Source organism: Cetorhinus maximus, unplaced genomic scaffold, assembly GCF_964194155.1.
Source record: "Cetorhinus maximus unplaced genomic scaffold, sCetMax3.hap1.1 HAP1_SCAFFOLD_1417, whole genome shotgun sequence".
In the NCBI taxonomy this organism is placed as follows: Eukaryota; Metazoa; Chordata; class Chondrichthyes; order Lamniformes; family Cetorhinidae; genus Cetorhinus; species Cetorhinus maximus.
The window spans coordinates 41,347-51,072 of record NW_027597358.1 but is presented as its reverse complement, the minus strand read 5'-3'; the positions used below and the strand labels follow the sequence as shown (position 1 = coordinate 51,072).

The following is a 9,726-nucleotide window of genomic DNA, read 5'->3' as shown; positions in this document are numbered from 1 at the left end:
CCTCCCGAAGGAGCCTGGAGAGGAGGGGTCGCTGGTGCCTGTGCTGCCCGCCGGACCGGCCCTAGGCGAGGTGGCAGGCTTGTGGTGGGGGGGGTGGGGGCTGCTGCTGCTGCTCCCTCCCGCGGCCACCCGCGCCATGTCGGATCTCGTGCTGAACCTGGACTTCACCGCTGGCAAGCCCCAGAAGCCGGCCCAGCCCAACGTCAAGCACTGGCGCTTCCTGAAGAGACGCGCCTACCTGGAGAGGAGAGGCTACCTCATCAAGAAACGGGGGTCCCGGGCGGCGCCGGAGAGGAGGGGGCCCAACGGCTCCCAGCCCGCCCGGGCGCCCCTCTCCGGCACGTGCGCCGGGGTCGCCAACGGGGCGGAGACCCCCGGAGCCCGGCCGCCGGGCAAGGGGGCCGCCCGGCCGTGGAAGGCGGCCCCTTCGAACTCCTCCCGGCCCCCAACCCGCCCGCCGGAGAGGGACCTGCTCCTCGGCGAGTGCCAGAGCGGCCTCCCGGCCCCCGCCCGCGGCGCCAAGCGCCCCCCCTCGCCCGCCAGGCGCCCCCCCTCGCCGCCCGCCACCGGCAACGGCAAGGCCCGGCCCTACAAGTGCGTGGCCCTGGATTGCGAGATGGTGGGCACGGGCCAGGGGGGCAAGAGGAGTGAGCTGGCGCGGTGCAGCGTCATCGGCTACGACGGAGACCTGGTCTACGATAAATACATCCTCCCCCCGAACCCCATCACCAACTACCGGACCCGCTGGAGCGGCATCCGCAGGCAGCACATGAAGAACGCCACGCCCTTCAAACTGGCACAGAAAGAGGTAAGGCCTCTCCCGGCAACGTTTCCCCGGCCAGTGCGGGGCGGGGAGGCCGTGTGGGCTGCGGGCTGGGATTTGTGGGAGGGGGTGGGGCGGAGCGGTGGGCGCGCGGCGCTGGGGGTTGTCAGCTGCCCCGTGCGGAGGAGTGGGCTGACTCAGGAGCACCACGGGAACAGGAGGAGGCCCATTCAGCCCCCCTTCTCAAGCCTGTTACACAGGAACAGGAGGAGGCCCATTCAGCCCCTCAATTCTGTTCCACAAGAACAAGGGAGGTCTTTCAGTCCCTCTGAGCCTGTCACCAAGGAACAGGAGGAGGCCAGTCAGCCCCCTTCTCGGGCCTATTACACCGAAACTGGAGGAAGCCATTTAGCCCCCCTCGAGCCTGTTGCACAGGAGCAGGAGGCTATTTAGCCCCTCTTGAGTCCGTCCACCCTTCAGTTAGATCAATGCTGACCTGTATCTTAACTCCATCTTGGTCCCAGAACCCTTAGTCCCCCCCTACCCAACAAAAATCTAAACCCATCAATCTCAGTTTGACATTTTCAATTGACCCCTCAGCCTCGACAGGTTTTTTTGGGGGTTGTGGGGTGGGGTGGGGGGGAGGGTGGGGAGAGAAAGTTCCAGATTCGCACTCCCCTCTGTGTGTGAAGAAGTGCTTCCTGACATCACCCCTGGCTCTGGTTTTGAGGTTCTGTGCCCCCCACCCCCTTGTTCTGGGAGGGGGCCCCCGCCGCTAGCAGTTGAGATAGTTTCTCTCTATCGATCCTGCCGAATCCTTTAGTCAGCTTTAACCCCTCGATGACGTCACCCCTTAATCTTCTGCACTCGAGGGAATGCACATCGAGTCTGTGCGACCTGTCCGCAGAATTTAACCCTTTCGGTCCCGGGATCGTTCTGGTGAGGCTGCCCTGCTCCCCACCCGCCCTCCGAGGCCCAATCCTGAGGCGCGGTGGGGGGGTGGGTCTATGAGTCTGTCGGCTGTTTTGCCAACCGTTTTCACGACCCGTCCCCACTTGTTTTTGCAGATTTTAAAGGTCCTTTGCGGCAAGATTGTGGTCGGCCACGCGGTGCACAACGACTTCAAGGCACTCAACTACTTCCACCCGCAGTCGATGACCCGGGACACCTCGAAGATCCCGCTCCTGAACCGAAAGGCCGGCTTCCCCGAGAAGGAATCCGTGTCCCTGAAGCGACTGACAAAGCAGCTGCTTCATCGGGACATCCAGGTGGGTCAGTGCCGCCCGCACCCCCGGTGACAGCCGTACCCCAACGCGAACCAGGTCTCTGTCTCCACACACACCCCCCCACCCCCAATCACCTCCCTCGTGCTCGCGACTCTACACTGGCTCCCAGTCCAGCAAGGCCTTGGTTTTAATATTCTCCATCCTTGTTTTCAAATCCCTCCTCCCCTCCCTATCTCTGTAACCTCCTCCAGCCCCTACACCCCTCCCTATCTCTGTAACCTCCTCCAGCCCCTACACCCCTCCCTATCTCTGTAACCTCCTCCAGCCCCTACACCCCTCCCTATCTCTGTAACCCCCTCCAGCCCCTACACCCCTCCCTATCTCTGTAACCTCCTCCAGCCCCTACACCCCTCCCTATCTCTGTAAACTCCTCCAGCCCCTACACCCCTCCCTATCCCTAACCTCCTCCAGCCCCTACACCCCTCCCTATCTCTGTAACCCCCTCCAGCCCCTACACCCCTATCTCTGTAACCTCCTCCAGCCCCTACACCCCTCCCTATCTCTGTAACCTCCTCCAGGCCCTACACCCCTCCCTATCTCTGTAACCTCCTCCAGCCCCTACAACCCTCCGAGATCTCTGCGCTCCTCCAGTTCCGGCCTCTTGAGTGTGCACTGATTTCCATCGCTCCACCATTGGCGGCCGTGCCATCAGCTGCCTGGGGTCCTGAGCTCTGGAATTCCCTCCCTAAACCTCTCCACCACACATACTCTCTCTCTCTCTCTCTCTCTTTCTCCCTCTCACACGCTTGCTCTCTCTCTCTCTCTCCTCCTCCTTTAAGACGCTCCTTAAAACAGACCTCTTTGACCGAGCTTTTGGTCACCTGCTGAGGTGGCTCGGGGTCAGACTTTGTTCCTGTGAAGCACCTTGGGACGTTTCACTGCATTCAAGGTGCCATAGAAATGTTAATTGTTGTAATGCCCATCACTGCGTAATGCAAGGACCCACCGTCTCTTGGTGACGTGGATCATTTTGTTTTTAAGTCTGTCTGGTTTGATCCCCAGCTGGAGCACTGTGCCCACCTCTGCGCCCCGCACTTTGCGAAGGATGCCAAGGCCTCGGAGAGGGTGCGGGGGGAGGTTTTCCCAGAATGGGACCCGGGATGAGGGACTTCAGTTCATGTGTTGTCACGACTCACTGGGGATAGCGCACTGTAATATCCAGCTCCACTGTTCCCTGAACAGTGACAAACTCTTTCGAGTTATCAACAGTCACAACTCTTTCGAGTGCAATCACAGTTCTTGGTTTTCCGGAAGTGGGACATGAACCCACAACCCTCTGATTCAAAGGCGAGGGTGCTATGAACTGAGCCACAGCTGACACCTCCCTGAACAGTGACAAACTCTTTCGAGTTATCAGTCACAGATTGCAACTCTTTCGAGTACAATCACAGTTCTTGGTTTCCGGGAGTGGGACATGAACCCACAACCCTCTGATTCAAAGGCAAGGGTGCTTTGAGCTGAGCTACAGTTTGACCAAACCACCAGATTGCCCCAATTCTACCTAACTGTTTAATTTAGGCTAACAGAATACGAGCACCAGGTGTGTAAGCCTAACAAGTAAATAACTTTATTGAAATTGCCTTTAACTAGCGGCAAAAGAAAGAGATATGAACTGCTAACTTCTAACTCAATAACTTAAACTCTACCCCTTCTTAAACTCCTGTACACAAACACACTCACGTAAGACACACAAAACATGGATTTTAAGGGTGAGATAAAACAGCTCAATAGCACCTATCCGGAGTACAGGACTAGATGGGTTGACTTTGATTGATGTCTTCCAGATTCATTGCAGTTTGTTGTTGATGACACAAGGTGGACTCCCAGCACTTTCAGTCTGTGGTTCACTGGTTGAATAAACTTGCTTTTCAATGTCTTTACTAGTGATTTCTCCCCTTTTCCCCTTGACAGGGGTTTCCAGAGAAAGCAGGTTATAGAGATGTGAGGGATAGCCAGCTGGTTACTATGGCGCAAATACTGGAATCTTACAAACACAGGAGAGAGGAGTTTTAGGTCTTCCCTCTTTGCAGGCTTGGAGCTATACCGCCTGCACTGTTACTACACAAAACCCTGGGCACCTGGTCAGGGGCCGATTAAATACTGTTGTCAGGCAATTCCCCTTAGTCCAGAACTCCTTTCTGCCACCATCATGTACTTTTATGGCACATTCTGTTCCAGGATAGCAACACTGTAGATATTCCTCTTCCTGTTCCAGTGGACATATCTTTCAAGTGCAGCCATGGTAGTTTTTAAAGTTTTACAGTCCAAGAAAAATAAAAAAAATAGGTTCTTTACGTGCCTCCACCCTTAAAAGAGATGAAACGCCATTTCGAAAATGCGTTTCACCACAAGGTGTGTGCAACATGGACAACAAAACACGAGACTTACATTCATTCATCCTTCCCCCTTATGCTTATTTCAGTCATTTACACCCGGGACAATGCATCCGTGATCACATTATCTTTACCAGCAGTGTGAACAATCTTCACATTGAATGGTTGAAACAATAGACTCCATCTAAACAGTTTTGCATTTCCAGTTTTAAACTCCTGTAAGGGGAAAAGTATGCAGGGCTCCGGGAAAAGTGGGGACCCATTGGATAGATCTTTCGAAGTGGCGGCAGAGGTACGATGGGCCGAGTGGCCAGTTCTTTGTGCTGTGTGGCTCGGCGCGGCCCTTTCTCAAGCTCTCTCCTGTCTGATCTCTCCTCAGGTGGGGAAACAGGGACACTCGTCGGTGGAAGACGCCCGTGCCACCATGGAGCTCTACAAACTGGTGGAAGCTCAGTTAGAGCGTGAGGTTGGAGGACAGCCGGGCCAGAAGTAGCAGGCGTGTGGAGGGTGGGCGTGAGGGGCAGAGTTACCCCACCCCCCCTGAACACCAGTGAGCCTCCTGCCTGTGATGATGTCAGAACTCCCCCTCCTCTCTGAGAGCAGGAACAGGCCAGTATCGGAAACTTACCCTGAAGATGGCAACTCAGGCACGGACGATACATAGACATGGGACATAGCAAGCGGACTGATGCTAAGAGGGTTGAGGGATTATAAAGTACTGAAGTTGTGTTTTTATATTAAAAGAAACAGATTCTTACACATGCATACAAAACGCGCACACTCACAGTCACACACACACTCTCTCATGCATACTGTCTCTCGCTCACACACACACACACACACTCCCACTCTCTCGCCCCCTCTCTCTCTCTCTCGCCCCCTCTCTCTCTCTCTCGCCCCCTCTCGCTCTCCCGCCCCCTCTCGCTCTCCCGCCCCCTCTCGCTCTCCCGCCCCCTCTCGCTCTCCCGCCCCCTCTCTCTCTCCCGCCCCCTCTCTCTCTCCCGCCCCCTCTCTCTCTCCCGCCCCCTCTCTCTCTCCCGCCCCCTCTCTCTCTCCCGCCCCTCTCTCTCTCCCGCCCCCTCTCTCTCTCCCGCCCCCTCTCTCTCTCTCGCCCCCTCTCTCTCTCTCGCCCCCTCTCTCTCTCTCGCCCCCTCTCTCTCTCTCGCCCCCTCTCTCTCTCGCCCCCTCTCTCTCTCGCCCCCTCTCTCTCTCTCGCCCCCTCTCTCTCTCTCGCCCCCTCTCTCTCTCTCGCCCCCTCTCTCTCTCTCGCCCCCTCTCTCTCTCTCGCCCCCTCTCTCTCTCTCGCCCCCCTCTCTCTCTCTCGCCCCCCTCTCTCTCGCCCCCTCTCGCTCTCTCGCCCCCTCTCGCTCTCCCGCCCCCTCTCTCCCGCCCCCTCTCTCCCGCCCCCTCTCTCTCTCTCGCCCCCTCTCTCTCTCTCGCCCCCTCTCTCTCTCTCGCCCCCTCTCTCTCTCTCGCCCCCTCTCTCTCTCTCGCCCCCTCTCTCTCTCTCGCCCCCTCTCTCTCTCTCGCCCCCTCTCTCTCTCTCGCCCCCTCTCTCTCTCTCGCCCCCTCTCTCTCGCCCCCTCTCTCTCTCTCGCCCCCTCTCTCTCTCGCCCCCTCTCTCTCTCGCCCCCTCTCTCTCTCGCCCCCTCTCTCTCTCGCCCCCTCTCTCTCTCTCGCCCCCTCTCTCTCTCTCGCCCCCTCTCTCTCTCTCGCCCCCTCTCTCTCTCTCGCCCCCTCTCTCTCTCTCGCCCCCTCTCTCTCTCTCGCCCCCTCTCTCTCTCTCGCCCCCTCTCTCTCTCTCGCCCCCTCTCTCTCTCTCGCCCCCTCTCTCTCTCTCGCCCCCTCTCTCTCTCTCGCCCCCTCTCTCTCTCTCGCCCCCTCTCTCTCTCGCCCCCTCTCTCTCTCTCGCCCCCTCTCTCTCGCCCCCTCTCTCTCTCTCGCCCCCTCTCTCTCTCTCGCCCCCTCTCTCTCTCTCGCCCCCTCTCTCTCTCTCGCCCCCTCTCTCTCTCTCGCCCCCTCTCTCTCTCTCGCCCCCTCTCTCTCTCTCGCCCCCTCTCTCTCTCTCGCCCCCTCTCTCTCTCTCGCCCCCTCTCTCTCTCTCGCCCTCTCTCTCTCTCGCCCCCTCTCTCTCTCTCGCCCCCTCTCTCTCTCTCTCGCCCCCTCTCTCTCTCTCTCGCCCCCTCTCTCTCTCTCTCGCCCCCTCTCTCTCTCTCTCGCCCCCTCTCTCTCTCTCTCGCCCCCTCTCTCTCTCGCCCCCTCTCTCGCCCCCTCTCTCTCTCGCCCCCTCTCTCTCTCTCGCCCCCTCTCTCTCTCTCGCCCCCTCTCTCTCTCTCGCCCCCTCTCTCTCTCTCTCTCCCCCTCTCTCTCTCGCCCCCTCTCTCTCTCTCGCCCCCTCTCTCTCTCTCGCCCCCTCTCTCTCTCTCTCGCCCCCTCTCTCTCTCTCGCCCCCTCTCTCTCTCTCGCCCCCTCTCTCTCTCTCGCCCCCTCTCTCTCTCCCGCCCCCCTCTCTCCCTCCCGCCCCCCTCTCTCCCTCCCGCCCCCCTCTCTCCCTCCCGCCCCCCTCTCTCCCTCCCGCCCCCCTCTCTCCCTCCCGCCCCCTTCTCTCCCTCCCGCCCCCTTCTCTCCCTCCCGCCCCCCTCTCTCCCTCCCGCCCCCCTCTCTCCCTCCCGCCCCCCTCTCTCCCTCCCGCCCCCCTCTCTCCCTCCCGCCCCCCTCTCTCCCTCCCGCCCCCCTCTCTCCCTCCCCCCTCTCTCCCTCCCGCCCCCCTCTCTCCCTCCCGCCCCCCCTCTCTCCCTCCCGCCCCCTCTCTCCCGCCCCCTCTCTCCCACTCTCTCGATCTCCCTCACACACTCACTCTTCACTTACTCTCACTCTTCTCTCACTCTCTCTCTCACTCTCTCACTCTCAATTTCTCTCTCTCAATCTCACACTCGCCCTCTCTCCCTCTTTCACACACTGTACAACTCTCACTCACACAAACAAGTGCACGCGCGCACACACACTCACTCACACTCTCGCACACACACTCTCGCACACACTCCATACGATGTACACATCGCAGAATCCTGCCCCGTTTCACCTTTTCCTGAAGGCAAGACATTTTTATGAAGTAGATCACACTGCCTGTTTTTTTATATTTCTGTTTAAAATGCAAAAAAAAAAAAAGAACCTTTTAACCTCATTGTACTGGGCGTCTCCCTCGGGCTGTGTGGAGAATGTTGCACCTTAAATCAGGGAGACCCCTGGCTCTGTGGCTGTTTCCGGAGGCAGCTGTGGCTGGGTTGGGGGTGTATTGCCGCCGGCCGCTTTGGTGGGACGCCCGGTGAGACTGGAACGTGGGGAACGTGCGGCGGACCGAGGGGCTCTGGGTGGGGCCCGGGGGCGGGGAGAGAGCTGAGCACGTCCTGCATCAGCCGACAGGACTCAGATCGGGGGAATCCGGTTCAGATTTCTTGCTGGGGGGTCGGTCAGCCGGAGGGCGGTGGAGTAGATGGTTCCAGCAAGTCAGCCCGTGACCCGCTGGGTTTCCGTCTCCGTGGCTTCCCCTCTCTGTCAGCCGTGGGCAGCCCTACGGCTGCTCCCTCGCACCATCCGCGCGCCAAGAGATGTCCCCAGCGCCAGCGCTGAGGGGAGTGCCGCACTGTCGGGCGGGGGGGGGCGTGAAACCGAGGCTCCCCGCCTGCCCCCCTCGAGCGAATGTAAACGATCCCGCGGCCTGCTATCGGACGGAGAGCGGAGGAGGGTGGGTGTGGCCCGATGTCCCGGGGACCAGCGCTTATTCCCCCGACCGACATCGCTGCAACAAAAAGGAGAAAAAAAAAAACCCAGACGATCCGGGTCGTTATCACGTCGCTGTTAGTGGGATCTTGCTGTGCGCAGATCGGCCGTCGCGTTTCCCACACCGCAACGGCGACCGCGCTTCAGAAAAACCTACCGGGCGGCGCCGCTGTACGTCCCTGAGGTGGTGAAGGGCGCTGTAGAAAGTTCCTCCTGTAACAGGGGGGGGACTCACACCCCCACCCACCCTCCATGACCCAGCACCGAAGGTGGGGAAGAGACACAGGTCACACTGCGCGGTCTTACAGGCACAAATAACCCGGCCGACAGCAGGGTTGTCTGACCCCCCCCTTCCCCCTCCCCATCCCAGAGGAAGCGTGTCTGCCACTGGCTGAGTTCAGAGTTGTCACCGTTGGCGGGGGACAGTCAGGGGAGGGGGAATACTTAACCGTGTGACACCGACGCTGTCTGACGTGCGCCACCCATAACTAGCCCCCCCGACTCCGCCGGAGCCCGAGCGAGGTGCCCGGACACCCCTTCAAAGCTCGCGATGAAAATGAAGGTGATGAAGGTCAGGGGATGGGAAAGGTACCCACATCCCTTTAAAACACCAGGACTGACAAATCTCGCACACGCCAGGGTTTGGATTGGCGTGCTTTCGAGTTCAATGTACAGTATTTTACAAATGAAAGTTTTTAAACAAAAAAAAAAGATCACTCTGTATTTTACAATGGGTTATTTTTTCCCCCCCCCCCGTCTCGAAGAGAATTTCGACTAGGAGAGCCACATCGAAATTTGGAGCTGTACCTGGCCTTAATGTCCTGTTTTGCGTGAGTGCCCGGAGCGCCTGCTTGGTTTTTGTTTTAATTCATTCTCAGGGCGCCTATTTCTCGGTTCCCCTATCATGGGGAAGCTGGGGTTGGGGAGCCGCCCCATCGAACCACTTCACTCGGGTCTGGAGAAGGTTCTGGCGCTACAATGTTTGGCAGTGGCGTTTTCACACTCACATTTTTTTGTTATTTTCTTTCACGGGGATGTGGGCTTCGCTGGGCTGGGCCCAGCATTTATTGCCCATCCCTAATTGCCCCCTTGAGAAGGTGGTGGGTGAGCCGCCTTCTTGAGCCGCTGCAGTCCCTGTGGTGTAGGTACACCCACCGTGCTGTTAGGGAGGGAGTTCCAGGATTTTGACCCAGCGACAGTGAAGGAACGGCCGATATATTTCCAAGTCAGGATGGTGAGTGGCTCGGAGGGGAACTTGCAGGTGGTGGTGTTCCCCATGTGTCTGCTGCCCTTGTCCTTCTAGATGGTAGAGGTGGTGGGTTTGGAAGGTGCTGTCTAAGGAGCCTTGGTGAGTTGCTGCAGTGCATCTTGTAGATGGTACACACACTGCTGCTACTGTGCGTCGGTGGTGGAGGGAGTGAATGTTTGTGGATGGGGTGCCGATCAAGCGGGGCTGCTTTGTCCTGAATGGTGTCGAGCTTCTTGAGTGTTGTGGGAGCTGCACTCATCCAGGCAAGTGGGGAGTATTCCATCACACTCCTGACTTGTGCCTTGTAGATGGTGG

At 58.8% G+C, this 9,726-nt stretch overlaps 1 protein-coding gene across 1 annotated transcript; it reads left to right on the top strand.

Moving 5' to 3' along the window:
* Window positions 1–114: 114 nt before the first annotated feature.
* LOC144676196 (interferon-stimulated 20 kDa exonuclease-like 2) lies at window positions 115–5,181 on the top strand. Its single transcript, XM_078536682.1, has 3 exons — window positions 115–808; window positions 1,831–2,031; window positions 4,762–5,181. Exons 1-3 carry the CDS (start codon window positions 137–139, stop codon window positions 4,873–4,875), a joined length of 987 nt encoding a protein of 328 aa, XP_078392808.1. The 5' UTR covers window positions 115–136; the 3' UTR covers window positions 4,876–5,181.
* Window positions 5,182–9,726: the final 4,545 nt, after the last annotated feature.